General features: G+C 42.1%; 1 protein-coding gene across 4 annotated transcripts in view; it reads left to right on the forward strand.

The window, feature by feature from the left end:
• Nucleotides 1–16,575, forward strand: part of FGD3 (FYVE, RhoGEF and PH domain containing 3) — a 184,924-nt gene that overhangs the window by 122,147 nt on the left and 46,202 nt on the right. For all 4 annotated transcript variants that reach the window (XM_045024952.1, XM_045024951.1, XM_045024953.1 and 1 more), the window contains exons 5-7: nt 6,146–6,235; nt 10,251–10,387; nt 13,543–13,699. In XM_045024952.1, coding sequence (XP_044880887.1) covers nt 6,146–6,235; nt 10,251–10,387; nt 13,543–13,699 — 384 coding nt within the window. The remainder of the gene's footprint in view (nt 1–6,145; nt 6,236–10,250; nt 10,388–13,542; nt 13,700–16,575) is intronic.

Consider the following 16,575-nt stretch of genomic DNA (forward strand, 5'->3'; position numbering starts at 1 on the left):
ATAATAAATTGGAGATACTAGCTGCATATACCTGTTGACTTAACCTGCAGCTCTACATAGTCTATGAGGAGTTAGTGCCATGTGTCACTTGAACAGTAATTTTCCCCAGATTTAAAGTCATGGCTTGGATTTGACCTGTTATTTCGCTGTGATGTATGTTCTTAACATAATCACTGCTCTGATGAGCACCTCCGCAAGTGTATGTGCTTTCTGGGGGAGAGAACCCATGTGGAATTATGGGTGATTGTTCATCTGACCCAACTCTTCTTGTGTTCCCTCCCACTTCTATACAATATGTATATGAGGCAGAATGCCCATTTGCCTCTATGGGTGGGGAAGCTTGATGGGGCTGTCTATGAAGGGGGACAGTCCCAGCAGTGAGGAAGGGGACATTCGATGAAGGACACCAAGTAGCTCCCCCTCACCCCACCCCTACGAGTCTCTGGGACCCACTGGCCAGCTGGGAGGGAGAGGTGCTGATTGGCCAGCATTCCACAGCTTCCAGGATTTAACCTGGAGTGGGGGCCATGTCTAGCCTCTCTCGGCTCCATTCCAGCAGCAAAGAATTACTCACCACTCCCCTGCTTCCCTCTTGGTCTAGGGCAGAAGCAATCTGCACCCTCCCATATGTTGGTACAGTTTACTTCCCTTTTGGCTCTGGCTCAGCTGCACTGTCTCTTGCATTGGAGGGAAGGCGGGGTTTTGCAGAGCCTTGGCTATGCCCACTAACCCTCTCCTGTTTCCCCCACTCCACCCACTTCTGCAGGAGGAGTAGCAGCGTAGCAGTGGCTGCTCTTCCTAATGTGTGTGCTTTTCACTCTCCTGAGTAGGTGCATAGCAGGGCACTTGATTGAGCTCTGAGTAAGTGCAGTGCACACTCACGGCAGGCAAGCTGTCCAACTAGACTTTGTGTGTGTAATTACCCATTTGCCTCTGTGACTGTGATAACTGTTCACACAGTTTCAGAGATCCTTCTGCATATGCGTGAACCTGGGCCTCTACTTTAGGAACTTTTGGTCCAGTGTTTTTGCAAAAGTAGAATTTGCCCCACTTTTAGTGTTGGAGAATAACTATGGCCACGTATGTGTTGTGGTTGGGAAGAAGTAATTGGACTGCTTGAAAAGGAACGAATGACCATAGTGCAATCATTACTTTCAACACACTGTAATAAGTATCAGAGGGGTAGCCGTTTTAGTCTGTATCTGTAAAAGCAGCAAAGAATCCTGTGGCACCTTATAGACTAACAGATGTTTTGCAGCATGAGCTTTCGTGGGTGAATACCCACTTTGTCGGATGCAACACTGTAATAAGCTTCCCATGTCTGCAAAATAAACGCTTACTGCTTCCCCTTTTCTTGTCCTTTTGCTCATTCAGCCAGCATAATACTTAAACTACTTCAGAATATTTTTAACAACTGTAATATACAACGTGGTTATACTGACTAATCATCCAGCAAGAATATAAGGAAGAACAGAAGTTGAGCATATTTATAACGCATGTGTATACCCAGTAGGGGAACATATTTTACAACTTCCTGAAAATTACACTCGTGTTATCTGTACAATATGTGCTTATTAGTAAAGCTAACTTCACTGGTGCCCATTGTACATTATCAAGAATGTATTTATACATAGTCTGGAGTTTAAGTTTACAGGTATCTTTAGTCATTTATGCTAAATAAATAAAATAATCTGTCTGGCCATTACTCCCAAGAGTAAAAGTTTATGTTTCAATGCTGAGTTTATGCTTGGTTAAGCCTTGGAGCCTTAATCTTTTTGACATAATGCTGAACTCAAAGATATGACTGGATGACAACATTATAATCAGCTAGTGATTTCGTTCCACATATCAATAGTGGCACTTATACAGCTCTTTCCATCCAGAAGATCTCAAAGCACTTTCCAGAAATGGGCAAACATCACCTTCTCCATTTTATATATAGCAATGAGAGATTAAGTGACTTTCCCATGAAGATACACGTGCGCCAGGGTCTCCCTCACATCACAGAAAGGATTCAGGGTTGGGAGTGAACCACGCCAGGTACACACCCGTGCTCACGACTCCATGGCAGAGCTGCCAGCTGATATCCCCGGCTGGCCGCGAAACTAGGGTAGAATACAAGCTGGCCCACCAGGGTTCCCCACCCTCCACAGCTGGTAATTGGTCCTGCCACTTGGTGGGACGCGAGGGTGGGGAAATGAAGTGTGTGGAGCATGAGCATGTACAGTTGTTCTCTTGGCGCGGTTGGGAAACAAACTGGCTGCAGAGCACACAGCTGGCTCGTGGTAAGAGGTGGAGGGGGCTGGGTGAGCTCACAGGGCAGGGGCCCAATGGAAAGGTCCAGGGGTGAGGGGTGGGCGGGGAGCACCCTCTTGCAGGACCCGCTCGAGGTCTACCCAAGAAGTGGGTAGTAAGGCGGCCTCAACCTCCTGAAGTACGCGCCAGGAGGGCCAAAGGTGTGGAGAGCCCCATGTGCCAATCTAGCCAATAGAAGGCAGGTATATTAGCCCCAGGATAAGCAGGTTCCTTTTCCCCTGGTAATTGAACAGGAGTTACTCCAGGTTAATTAGGACACCTGGGGCCAATCAAGGGCCTGTCAGAACCTGTTAAAAGCCTCCCCTCCAGTCAGTTCGGTGCGCATAATAGGAGCTGTGGGGAGCAGGCATGCTACTGGAGAGCCAGACAGTGCAGACACTGACAAATGCCAGAGACAGACCTCACGGGTACATAGGTGAAGAGCAGGGGAAACCCTGCCCAAGAGGGCGTACAGCCCTTCCAGGCCCCAGAGGTTTGGGGAGAAGACACTCCGCCAGAGGGAAGAGACTGAACTGGGCACCTGGCCTGCTGCCACTACATTTGGAGGAGTTACCAGAGACTAAGAGGCTCCCCTCCCCTGTCAAGGAGCCCAGGAGGAACCCCTGCCCAGACAATGTGGGGGCAGTAAACCCAGGAGTGTGGTGAAATTCCCAGTGTATAGCAAATCTGTGGTATGGTTTGGAAGAGAACCTGGGTTTCCTGATCCACAGACCTGTGTTCTAACCATTACACATGCTGCCTCCCAAGCATGTGTTTTCTGGCTCACTCTTTTTCACCAGCATTTGTTGTCTAACTCATATTGGGTTAAAACCTGCTTGCTTTACTCAAGTAAAAAGGCTTACTGACTTCAGTTGGATTATTTGCATACATGAGTAAACCGAGCAAGAGGTAGCCTATAATGTCTTCATCCATATGGCAATTTGCTTTGTGTTAATTTTACCTTTATAAAATGTAAAGCCTGGAAGTTTCATGCTTTTTTTGTCCTAGTATCTTTAGGGCCAGCTTCTGTAACCTTACTCACGTTGATCAGTACTTTACTCCAAGAATACTAATCACAGAGTTAAGTATGGCTCAATCTTGGTATTCAAACTACAGAAGGCTGCAAGAGTAGGACTGGCTATAACAATTAATTTACTTTGTTAAAGGTTATGCCAGTGAGAAAATTACCAACCAAGCATTAATTTAAAATGTGCAAGGTGACTATAAAGGGAAATGATTGAAAAATACAGCCACTTAAATGCCCATATCTCTGCCACCACCAGGAGTTGCTGCTGTAGTGTAATATCACTTTAAAGCATTAGGTCCAGTTTGAGCTAAAATTAGCTTTATCCATTGTTTGGTATTTAAACAGATGTCAACATGTTTTTTGGAAATGTAACCTGAGTTACAGACCGTGAGGCCCAGGACATTAAAAGTAACTGTGTGCTATATAAAGCTTTACTTTTGAGAAGTAATGTATTTGGTTGCAACAAATTATTTTCAGGTTCTGAATTCAAACAACTGAAAAGATAGCTTTAGAGGCTGGCATGGTGGTCAAGTTAAAGCAGGTTAAACTTCTTGCCTTTCACCTAGAAACTCCTCCATTTTCAGCAAAATTGGCAAGTAACTAACTTTCTCCCCATGAAGAGATCCATCCATTCCTAACAATTTGAATGACCAAAGAGATACCTTGGTATAAAGTAATATGTTTTTTTATTTCCCCTTTGCAAGTTCAAAGGTTATGAAAGCAGTGGTGTCCCATCATTTACTATAAATAGTAGGCACAACGATCAGTACTTATTCTGTGTAGAGCCAGGTAGGACACAATGCAATATGTTTAAAATGATACATTATTTCAGTTTCCTTTGCAGGCTATGATTTTAATATTGGGAGGGTTGGAATAAGAGCTTATTTCACAGGACAGTTATATCATAAATTATCCCATTGCACACAGCAAGCTGCAATGCACAGTACATAGGAACTGAGGAATTGCATCAGAGTAAGATGAAAGAAACATCTTTATAGAACAGTCATGGAAATGGATTCCTATCCTCTATCAGTTAGTGGTTGACTTGAGTTCTGAATCATGCATGTTTTATCCTAGCTAATGTAACTGTGGAGTTCTCATTTATCCATATAAATATCGAATTTCTGAATTCTGCTAAGTTCATGATCTCGATTCTATTTTGTGACAGTGAGTTCCACAGGATAAATTTAAGTGTTTTCCTTTTATTAATTTAAATTTGTTGGCTTTAAGTTTCACTGAATGTTCCCTGGTTTTGATTAAAAGCAGGAATTAATAGGAACACTTGATTTACCTTCTCTATGCAAAAAGTACCCCTATCATGTCTCCTGTTATTTATCTCCTCTCGGAACAGTCCAGTCTTTTCAATATTTCCTCTAACGGAAATCTTTTCATGCTTTTAATTATTTTTGTCACTTCTCTCTGGTCTCTTCTGTTTTTTTATGTGCTTTGGGGATGGGATGATCAGAAGTGGATGAAGTATTTCCTGTAAGGCTAGACCATCCATTTATATTAATGACATTCTAATATTTTCAGTATTATTTTCTGTCTCATTTGTAATCACCCCATTAGTTTGCTTTTTTGATCACCACTGCACACTGAGCAGATGTTTTCATTGAGCTGCCCACAATGAAATCCATGTTTTTCCCTTCAGTGGGTGCAATTAATTTAGAATAAGTATAAGCAGTTCAGAATTTTCCTTCAAAATATATTAGATTCCTTTGAATTTCTCATCTCTGTGCCATTGCCCAATCATTGAGGTCTCTGGAGTTTCTCAGTCTTCTAGCTTTGACTAACCTAAATAATTTATATGTGCATATTTTACCCTCTTTCTGCTCATCCATTTTTCCAAATTATTAAAAGTTTAATCATTTTATTACTAAATACTAATGCTAATACAGAAACTTCGCAAGTTTCCCTGTCTTTATCTGCTAATTTAAAAACCTGTATATTTTCTAATGGGACCACGAGAGAGAGAGAGGAGATATTTGTTTGATCATAAGTATACAGTTTGCATTTAAAATCTTGGATGCTACAAATTGTTGATGGATATTAAAGAATTTGTCAAGAGGATAAATGTATTTCAGTCTGCAACATGCTGACTCAGTGAACTTTAAGTACTGAAAGGGCTGAATTTATATACATCTAAGGCGAAACTAAGACTGAAGTGGGGATGTTATAATCAATCGCAAGTGACTGAATTATGTAAAAACCAGGACTGGGGAAAAATAGTTTGGTAGAAGGACTAGCACTAGGAACAATGGGATGAAAATAAGACAAGGTGAATTTAGCCTGGATAGCAGAGAGAACTTCCTAATAGCAAGTGGAAGAACCTCTCAAGGGAGGTACTGGAAGCTGCATCCTTATGCATTCAAAACTACACCAGGCATTAGAAATATACTGTAGTGTACTCTGGTTTGTAGTTCTAGTCGTGAATTTAAAAATAGACATCAGGTAAAGTGGTGTCTGCATGTTAGTCACCAGATTAGTGTGCTAATATTTGTAAAGGCCTGAAAACAGAATTCAAAGATTTTCTGTTTTGGAGTATTCTATCATTTGTAGCAAAATACAGAGAACTGAAGTGCTATCACAGCCAGCCATCACATGTTAATTAGGTTTTAGACAATAACTTTGAAAATGCACTAGCAGGAAACAGATCCTTTGATTAGAAATGCTGGGGCAGTTTCTCCCATGAGATGGCTTAATTCATTTCAATAGTTATACCAGGGATGAATTAATATTAGTGAGTCTTGGGGAATAGAATGTTTGATGAAAATAGGGTTTATATTAATTCTTGGATAACTTCATTTGTAATATTTTTTTCAGTGTACGGAGCCACAAAAGCTGTTCAACATTGCCAATGAACTGCTTCATACAGAAGAGGCTTATGTTAAAAGATTGCATCTGCTGGACCAGGTAATTCTGCTTTGATCAACTTGTGCTTCATTTTCAATCCACAAAACAGATTTCTTCAGATAAATGTGGATGTTGTGATTACTTTGTACATACTTTAAGACTTTTTCTGTGACATCAGATTATTAGTAAGAAAAAGTAAAATTTAGGTAGACATTATAGGTAGGGTTGAGAGTTGGCTTGGTAATTTCCTCTTAAAATCATGGACGAGTCATAGAAAGTGTTACTAAAATACAGTCATGATCTTGCCATTTCTTAATAGGTTACTCACTGCAAAACATTTCTTCCTGTCCATCCTCCAGCCCACAGTCTCATTTCTACTTCCTTTTTCTCTGGCTTCCAGTATTCTTAAACTGGCTGGCATTTCCAGCTCGGGCTCCAGATCGACAGCTCTTGTACCATTTACAACTCAGCCTACAGGTATTGCACATGCTTTGGTCCCCATTAGAGTGTGCACTGTGCACAAAGTATGTTAAGTGTACACGGTAGAGAAGCTGGCTGCCAAAAGCCAAAACTGTTTTTGCTGATGGAAGGATGAGTTCAGCTTACTAGAGACAAGACAGTAGATGTTGGTTGAAGAAAGTGATGATGGTGAAGGGCTCTAAACAGCAATCACCTATTTAAAAAAAATAAAAATCCTGTGATCTCTGCTGAGTACCATTAAAACAGGCCATAAGGAGTAGGAAAGAATCAACTTAGCTACCAGCACTCTAGGGACCACAAAGAGGAAGCAGTTACTCTCCTGAACAGATCCTGAAAGGAAATCATGGGGACAGTAAAATGCTTTGAGATATGATGGAATCTGTGACAGCTTTGTGACCCCTGACAGGCTTTTGTCAGTAGGAGTTGGGCCTGCATCAGCTCAGCAGAATCAGGCCCTTTATGTCTCTGGATTCTTCACCTAGCCACACTCTTTAATTTACCTCCTTCATGTTGGGGGTAAAAGTAAAACTGGTGCAACGATACTGCAGTTTTTAACTTCATTTGTGTGTTTAAATGGTCAGAGGTTAGAATTGTTTAGAAAAGTTGACTCTAGTGTCTGTAGTACTGTGATGTTTTGGGGATCATCCAGATCATAGACTATCAGGGTTGGAAGGGACCTCAGGAGGTCATCTAGTCCAACCCCCTGCTCAAAGCAGGACCAGTTCCCAACTAAATCACCCAAGCCAGGGCTTTGTCAAGCCTGATCTTAAAAACCTCTAAGGAAGGAGATTCCACCACCTCCCTAGGTAACCCATTCCAGTGCTTCACCACCCTCCTAGTGAAAAAGTTTTTCCTAATATCAGTAAGATGTTCTGTCACCTCCAGCCCTATAACCTTAGGGTATGACTACACTTACAAATCTGCAGCGCTGGTAGTTGCAGCGCTGGTCGTCCAGCTGTGCAGGGCCAGCGCTGGTGTGTGGCCACACTCACAGCTACCAGCGCTGCAGTGTGGCCACATTTGCAGCATTTGCAGCGCTGTTGGGAGTGATGAATTATGGGCAGCTATCCCAGCATTCAAGTGGCAGCAACGTGCTTTTCAAAAGAGGGGGGTGTGGGGCAGTGTGACAGGGACCGGGGGGGAGAGAGAGAGTGGATTTTTGGAACCGACACTGTGCAAAATCAGAAAATTTTCCCACCCCCTTACTGTTAACTGCAAACAGCCTGCATCCAACATACTCCCTTTCCCCCCTCTGCCCCCTCCCCCCGTTTCTCTCAAGCAAAGCAAACACTCAACCCCTGTGAATGAGACAGGCAGGGGGTTATCTCATTTCATTGTTGACAGTAGGTACAGATTGATGACAGCAAACAGGAGCTGTGTTTGAAGCAGCTCCGGGTGCACGAGCCCGGTGCACGGAGTTGACAACAAAACCCAACCCCTTATTCTTTAACTGCAAAAGCCTGCAGACCAGATAAGCAGCTGCCGACTCGCTTTCTCGCTGCTGGTCAAGCAAAAAGTAAACACTCAACTCCTGTGAATCACGCAGGGAGGAGGATACAGATTGATCACAGCATAAGCAGCTCCGGTAGAGCAGCTCCGGTAGCAATGGGAGTTCACAACAAAACAAAGAGAGGCTGCATAACAAGACAAAGGGGGTAATTTAGTTAAAAGCATTCTGGGATACATCCTTATATCCTGGAGGCCAATAACAGCGCTGGTGTGTGGCCACACTTGATGACCAGCGCTGCAATCCTTATTCCCCATGCTGAGCCAGGTGTACGGCCAGCGCTGCAGCTAGGGAGTTGCAGCACTGGATGTGCCCTGCAGGTGTGGACACTTACTAATTGCAGCGCTGGAAAGCCTCCACCAGAGCTGCAACTTGCAAGTGTAGCCATACCCTTAGTGTGCTTTAATGCTGTGCTGTTATAGCTCAGATCCCTGATACCAGTATCCTGCCCAAGGTCTCATCCTGGCTTCCGCCAGCCTAGTTACGCCTTTTCGGTTGATTTCAGGAGTCCTTCCAGTTCTGAGGCTCCCCATCCTTCACGAGTTCTTAATTCCCAGACACACTGACTTTTCTCTTCCTGTTCGTCACCCCCAAAGGCATGAAACCAGTCGTCCCACCCCACCCCCACCCCACACACTACACACAGTTTGCACAACAGAGACCTGCTTGGGGTAAAAATAAACAAAAGGGTTGTTTAGTAGAAAAAACGCAGACTCAAAGATGAAATGTAAGGGAAGCCAACATACACAAGTTACACAGAAAATAAACATAAAGGCACCAACTCAGATGTGCAACTTCTATATTAGATAAAGTGCCTTTTTGAGTACAGATTACCTATTGCTTTTGAACAGTTTCCCAAGCTATCCCCTAACTCTGGAGGGAATCCAGCATTTCACAGACAGCTTCCTACTTAGCTCTGTTTCTGAATAGATTTCACTTTAGCCCCCTTCTATTTTAAAAGGGCTTGAAGGTTTGGTTTGCTGGATCTCCCCCCGTCAGCCCCTCTCTGTCAGTCACTATAGATATTCAAAGTGCGGAAAATTCCCTCCTCTCTTAGTTTTCAAAGCCTGGGGTTTTCTTTTCAGTTTCAAGTTGTTCCCATTTACTTTGATTTTTCCTCAACGTTTTTTTCCTGGGCTGAATAATTGCAAGGTGCATGGAGCGAGTCCCATCTGATTGGGGAAGCAGCCCCTCCCTGCCTGGCTGCCCACCACCCTACGGTGAGGTGGAGGTGAAACTGCACCACAGATTATGAGCACAGTTTCCTATATACACAAATACGTAAATTCAATAACCACAATCTGTATACATGTCTTGTAATGAGCAGCAATTTCTGAACACTACAAACTTTCATAAAAGACCAGACTCGATTCTTTTTTTTTATTTAATACCACAGTAATACAGTATGCAGTCAGCTGGTTCGACTGCTCATTTTTTGGGTTTAAACCTTCTCTTCTCCCACTGAGGGGTCTGGACCATGATTGTCACCCAGGCAATTGTGCAATTTATGAATGTGGGAGAAAGAAGGAATAAAAATGGTGAATCACTTTGGTAAGTCAGGTGTGCTGGATTTCTTAATGAAATCTGTCTTCTTGCTATGAATGCAGTTAGGGAAGCCATTATTTGTATAGAGCCCTTTCCACTCTGCCCCCTGGACTAAAGATTTCTATGGAAATTTGGGGTAGGTTGTGTTTGGATGAGCAGAGGTCTATTTCCAGGGACTTTAGGAAAATCTAGGGAGTGCTTTTCACTTTCATTCATGTACAGAGTACTTTTGTCCTGGACCTAATAAAGACAGGTAGGAAAAAAATCTGCTTTTCTTCAACTTGCTTTCACATCAAAAAATAACTAAACTAGTTTTAAACCTAAATGGGTTTAATGTTCTCATCTGAATGAGAATGAGATTATTCTGTGTGACAAACAAAGTAGCTTCAAAGAAAAAAACAAAAATGACACTCCAAAATACAGAACATGTGATCCTATATTAAAGCACATTAGTCATCATTTAAATAATATGGTTCATAACATAATGCCAGGTTTTAAATTTATGTTAAGTAACTGGTAATATCTTTTTTTTTCCCCATTCAGGTATTTTGCACTAAATTGTCAGAAGCAGGTGTTCCAGCTGAAGTGATAACTGGCATCTTTTCAAATATTTCCTCCATCTATTGCTTCCATGGACAGTTTCTCCTGCCTGAGCTCCAAAAAAGAATTACACAAGAGTGGTGGGTAAACCAATGTATTACAAATAAACATTCAGTTTGCAGGCATTCTAGCGATCAGAAAGCCTAATCTTACAACATAGGTTTTAATTACACAAGAATATACTATTTCTCATATAATACAGTAGGCCATCATACCTTTTTTTAATGCATGCCAAGATACAAAGACAAACCTAAATAAAAAAAATATTGTCTCACAGTGCGTTATGGGTCCAAAACATTGCAAGGAGCTTCTTGACGAGGCATCCAATCAACCCTTGTCTGTTCATTCCCTTTGCAGCACCGGCCATTGGCCACTATCAGAGGACAGGACACTGGGCTTGATGGACCTTTGGTCTGACCCAGTATGGCCGTTCTTATGTTCTTAAGAGCTGTCCTCCTTGACAGTATTTCCACCATTTCAGTATTACAATACCATAAGACAGCCAGATCACTTACTATTTTTTTATTACTTTGGCCCCACAAGTGGTTCTGCGAGGCAATCAGAAAGGCAGTGGCAAACATCAACATATATACTTATACAAGGATGCTAGCATGCTCCTATAATGGAATAGAGTTTTATATGCTATATCTAAGGCTTGATTTGATCAGTCCATTTCTTTAAGAACTAAATTGTGACTATATTAAGATTAACTGTAAATATAATTTTTGCTAGAAATAGTTTCACACAATGTATGAAGCCATCTAGACAAGTTACGTAGATCTGTAAATATGTTAGTCTATTGTCAAATCTGTTCCATTAGTGTTTTATACCTTACATCAAATTTTGTTTGACTCTGAAATTCAAATGCATTGTCTCCTGCAAGATAAACTGCTATAATCATAATTATTTTAACATCCACATTGTACACACATAAGTATTTCTTTAAGCATAAGCAGTTGTTTTTGTTGAATATTTAATAGTGTTTATGCTCCAGTTAGACCCTGAAAATTGCACCAAGTTGTAAATACGGAAGATATGGAATGCAAGAAAGACAGGCTATTTGTAAGATAGACCTAGAAAATTAAATTTGAGATGACAAGTTAGCTGTAAAGACTTTTCTTCCTGTAGAAAGCGTAGTGTGTTCTGACACTGTTGTTATATTAAACTATAAAGTCATCCGAAAGTTAACCTGCTTATCTACTCTGAAATGATGGAGACAAGATCAGAGTTCACATCTTACTCCGCTGAGTCTACTCTTTTTCATACTGTACATCAGTGACCAGAGGGAATAAGCAAAAAGATTGCCACATTTGAACATGACTAGAAACTATGGGGATAGCCATTACTAACTATGAGGAAGACTAGACACCAGAAGATGCTGGGAAGTCAAACGCATGCATGGGCTATTAAATGACTAGTACAGTTTAATGTAGATTAAAATTAAAGTTATGAGCTTAGTGTTGGGGTGAAATGACAAAAAGGCATTGTCTCCTAATGGCCATGACCTGCAAGACAGCCACTGGGAGAAAGGTCCTACTTTGAGAGTGAATAGAAACTTAGAGCTGGCATTTGCAAAAAAGTCTTAGGGTATGTCTACACTACCCGCCGGATCGGCGGGCAGTGATCGATCCAGCAGGGATCAATTTATCACATCTAGTCTAGATGTGATAAATCGACCCCCGAACCTTCTCCCGTCGACTCCTGTACTCCAGCGCCGCGAGAGGCGCAGGCAGAGTCGATGGGGGAGTGGCAGCAATCAACTCACTGCGGTGAAGACACCACGGTAAGTCGATCTAAGTACATCAACCTCAGCTACGTTATTCATATAGCTAAAGTTGTGTAACTTAGGTCGATTCCCCCACTCAGTGTAGACCAGGGCTAAGAGAGTTAGACACCCATCTCCATAGAAACTTATGCACTGAACTTCCTTTGGGCTCCTTGGAAAATCCCAGCCTACATCTATCAGTTCTAGGATTGCCACCTAGGATTGCTAATATTAACACATAGCTATCTAAAGATGTCACTGTGCTTAAGCCTTACAATACCTGTATGAGGTTGGTGAGGGTTGTCACAGACGGGAAAACTAAAGCTCAGGAAGTGTGACTGGTCACATAGGACTGAAATAGAACCCAAATCTGCTGGTTTCCAATCCAGCCTTATTCCAACGTTGTGATGGTTGGGCCAGTTAACCATTATTGTAATTGTCCCTTCCCTTGTGTGCGCAGCCAGCAAAAGGAATGCAAATACACAGATAAGGGATAACACCATCTCCTGGACTCTGAATAAAATCTTTTCTAACAAGCCCTATGTACATCCTGAGGTCTCGTCTCTCCTAGGCCTCCATTCTTGCCTGAATTCTGGCTCCTCTCATGCTGCTCCAGTGGCATAAGGGGGATGAAAACTTAGCTGAAAACTTCCCCAGCCCAGGAGGGATACTGCGACATGCTCTGCTCCTTTGTGACCCCAGTTTAAAGGGCATGTGGTAGGATGAAGGGAGGGTGACCAGGCTGGCAGCTCTCGGTGCTCAAGCTATCTGGGCTGCAGAGCAGCCCATAAATGAGCATGGAAAGTTTCTGTAAGTTAAAGTAACCATATGGCTGCTCTGACTCTTTCTGTGCGCTGGGCAGGCCCCTGTCAAGCCTTAAACTTAGGAGATATGAAAGTCTAGATCCAACTTTGCTTCCAGCCCCCACTTCCTGGGCTCTGCCTCCTGAGAGGCCCAAAATATGGAGGGAGCATTTATTCAGGATATTCTGTTTCCTATATTGTTGTTTGCACTTGTGAGGAAAGTGAATTTGTGGGGAAGTTTTTCATGTATTACTGAGCTTCTGTGTCCTCCCTATGTGCTAACATGTAACCCCCAGGTGGAGTGCCTAAAGGTAACTACATGGCCTCTTTGCATCTTCAGTTCTTTGGCTATATGGAAAAAAATCACTGTGAAAAATCACAGGCTCTTTTCAGTAAATTACTTTTCTTATTGGACAAAGATATAGATTATTCTCTTAACAAAATTTCACAGAGCTGAATTCAGCCTTAGTGTAAATCTGGGTGCGCCCCTAGTGATGTCAAAAAGGAATCGCCCCTTTCTACACCAAGGCTAAAATTGGGAGAGAGAGAGAGAGAGAGTGTGTGTGTGTGTGTGTGTGAGAGAGAGAGAGAGAGTGTGTGTGTGTGTGTGTGAGCTCCTGCAATAGTGTGGGTTTCAAGACACATTTATCTGCCTTCTTTGCAATAGGAATGCAACCCCACGGCTGGGAGACATCCTTCAAAAACTGGCTCCCTTTCTGAAGATGTATGGAGAATATGTAAAGAACTTTGACAGAGCAATGGACATGGTGAACACATGGATGCAGCGATCATCTCCATTTAAAGATGTTGTTCAAAATGTACAGGTATAAAGCCATTCCTTTTACTACATCTCCAGCTTGATGGGATTTTAATTCTTTTTGCCTTTCCAGTTCTGGCACTTCACAGTGGGTTGCTGGGTAATGTTCCTATCAATCTGAAATATAAATATAGTAAAAATCCTTTCTTCTCCTTCTGCACGTGACATACATCACTACACAGGTGGAGTATTTCTCCAACAGGATTTGGGGACTCCCTGTAAGCCATAACAATAATGCCAAGTTACTCTAATTTTCGTTAGTTTTATTCCCTTTGTTTACAGAGATTTTAAAAACACTGAACGTATCTCCTTTATTATTGTAAAAACTTAATAGTGAGTTTGTCCCTAAGGCAAAAAAGGAATAGGAGAGGGATACTGTCAATATACATGTAAATTAATCTTTTTAAAATTCCTTTCCCTTCTTATTAATAAAACACTAATTTTAAAGTGAAAAATGTAAAGCCTAATACGTATCTTGCTTTTCTTTGCTTGTTTGCAGTGGGCACCTCATTCTCCTTGGATGATGAAAGTAGAGCATTCAGTTTCATTTTTATTTCTAGTCAATTTAATTTTCTGGTGCTTATGCTGTAGCACAGAGCTCTTGTTTGGGCTAACGATTTTTCAGAAGAATGACTTTACCTAAAACTGTCAATTGTAATGAAAAATAAACAATGAAATCCTTTCTGCTCACATCAATATGCTTTGTACATTTTTTTTCCCCGTTGCTTTCTTTGCATGAGTCTGGAGTCAGCCAAGTTAGGAATGTAGTTGAGGCCCAGCATATATGCAGGTGCAGGGAGAGCATCCACTGTTCTTTGCAAAGAACAGCGATTAGCAGGGAGAGGGTTAATGCTTTCTCTCTGTGCACAGAGGAAAGACCACAGCTGCATGCCTGAAATGCAGGGATGGTCCTGGTGATAGGGCTGGCCCAGCTGTCATGATTCTTCCTCCCCTCCCCCCACCTGCAAGAGGAGAAGTGGGCCAGGGCTGGCTACCAATGTGAATCAGAAGCTCCTTCCTGGAGCCGGTGGAGAGGAAGGAAAGAGAGGAGAATATGAATTGGGAAAGTTGTCCTTCTACCAGACTTGTACTACAAATGCCCTTTTTTACCTCAGTCATCTGTCTAATCTTGGACTAAGCGAGGTTTTGATTATTCTGAGCAGGGTCTGAAAAGCTAAGTGCTCCTTTTGGTTGAAATTTGAGACTCTGGCACATGGGCCCCAAACGGCGCATTGCTTGTGTAATTTGTCTGAGAGGTCTGGAGTGTACTCCCTGCAGGGCTCCTTGATTCTTTCTGCTTGTGCTAGCAGACTGTCTCGGCTCACTTCCACTTTGCCCCTAATGCTCCAAACCTTCCCAGCCCAGTTCTCCAGAACAACGCACAACTGATCTTTACATTTTGATCTAAAAATCTGTTGTCCCTTTAAAACAGAGCAGTGTTGCCCAAGGCACAGTCCCACTGACTTCAGTTTGCATCTGGCCCCTTAGTGAAGGTTCCTTTCTCAAGCATATGGAAGCCCCACTGTAACTCATTATTTGTCTTACTTCCTGCAGCAAGGAGATGTATATTTCCCTAAAATTCTGCTATGTCTCCTCTGTCACATCACCAAACAGGCTAACCACACAAATGGTTCACATTAGCTGTCAGAGCCCACAAAACATGCCTGCAGCTATCTGCGATCATGAGTATCCTCTGCTGCCCCATGAAAAGAGTTCTTGACAAGTAAGTTTAACACAGAGGTTATATCTGGAGCTTCAGTTCTGAAGCCCAGTGGTGGTAATCTAATGGCAACACTGTTAACTATTTCACTGCTGATTATTTTAGCAGAGATGTGCAGCTTGTTGGCTAGATCTCCAGCTGGTATGTCAATAGGCCCTGGTCTATTGCCTGAGGATTTACCCAGCATGTTTGTTCCGCAAATCTCAGCTGCCTCTTTGGTGCCCTCTTACCAGCTTTTCCTTTATCTTTGCCCCCATAGCTGTTGTGACACGCATTGTCATGGTCAGTACAAAAGCCTGTAGCCTCTCACAAATGGAAAATGCAGCACAGCGTAAAACAAATAGGATTTAATGTCAGCATATGAGCTACTGAACTGATTGTGTTTATTTTCATATTTAATTAATTTCAAACCTGACATTTTCATTTTAAATGAAGCTGCCATAGGATTTCCTGTCTCTGATGCCAGCACATCAAAGAACCCAGGAACCTTGCTACAGAGAATTAGTTCCACCTTTCCATGGAGGCCATGGGGATAGAGTGGCGGGGACTTCAATTACAGATAGAAAATGTCCAGTGGTTTAATGTGATTTCTGTTAGTTAGTCCTTTGACCTTTGGCCTTGCTTTGCAAAACACCACTTGAAATGTGTTGTAATTCTTCAGAAATGCACTGTCACTCATGTTTTATTGCTTAATTATGAAATTCCATGCAGGTTGTTAATAGCACTCTAGGGATTGTTGAATGGCATTGTTTTTCAGGTTGAGGAATTAGCAATAATTAAATTGAGCTCATAAACACCTGACCTTTTTTACTGCAAAAAGCCATAACTGATCATAAGCTATTGATTGTTTACTTTAGGCAACCTTAAAGATAAATACATCCTGATGTTACCATTATATCCAATTTCTGGGGCTCAATCCTGCTAGCTGTGGAGTGCCCCCAATGCCTATTACAGGCTCAAACCTTACATTGCTGACCAAAATGACACACTGATTTTTCTGAAGTCATAGGAGATTTGTACAATCTCCTGTCTTAACAGAGAGACTGTTTGCTTTGTGAGAACTCACTTTTCATGCACATCTGGTACCGTTGCCGAGGTTTTTTTTAGTATTCACAGGTTTCACACCATTCTGCAGCCCGGCTCTCACTTGAATTTGTTTAACG

The sequence above is a fragment of the Mauremys mutica genome, chromosome 7 (assembly GCF_020497125.1).
Source record: "Mauremys mutica isolate MM-2020 ecotype Southern chromosome 7, ASM2049712v1, whole genome shotgun sequence".
Taxonomy (NCBI): Eukaryota; Metazoa; Chordata; order Testudines; family Geoemydidae; genus Mauremys; species Mauremys mutica.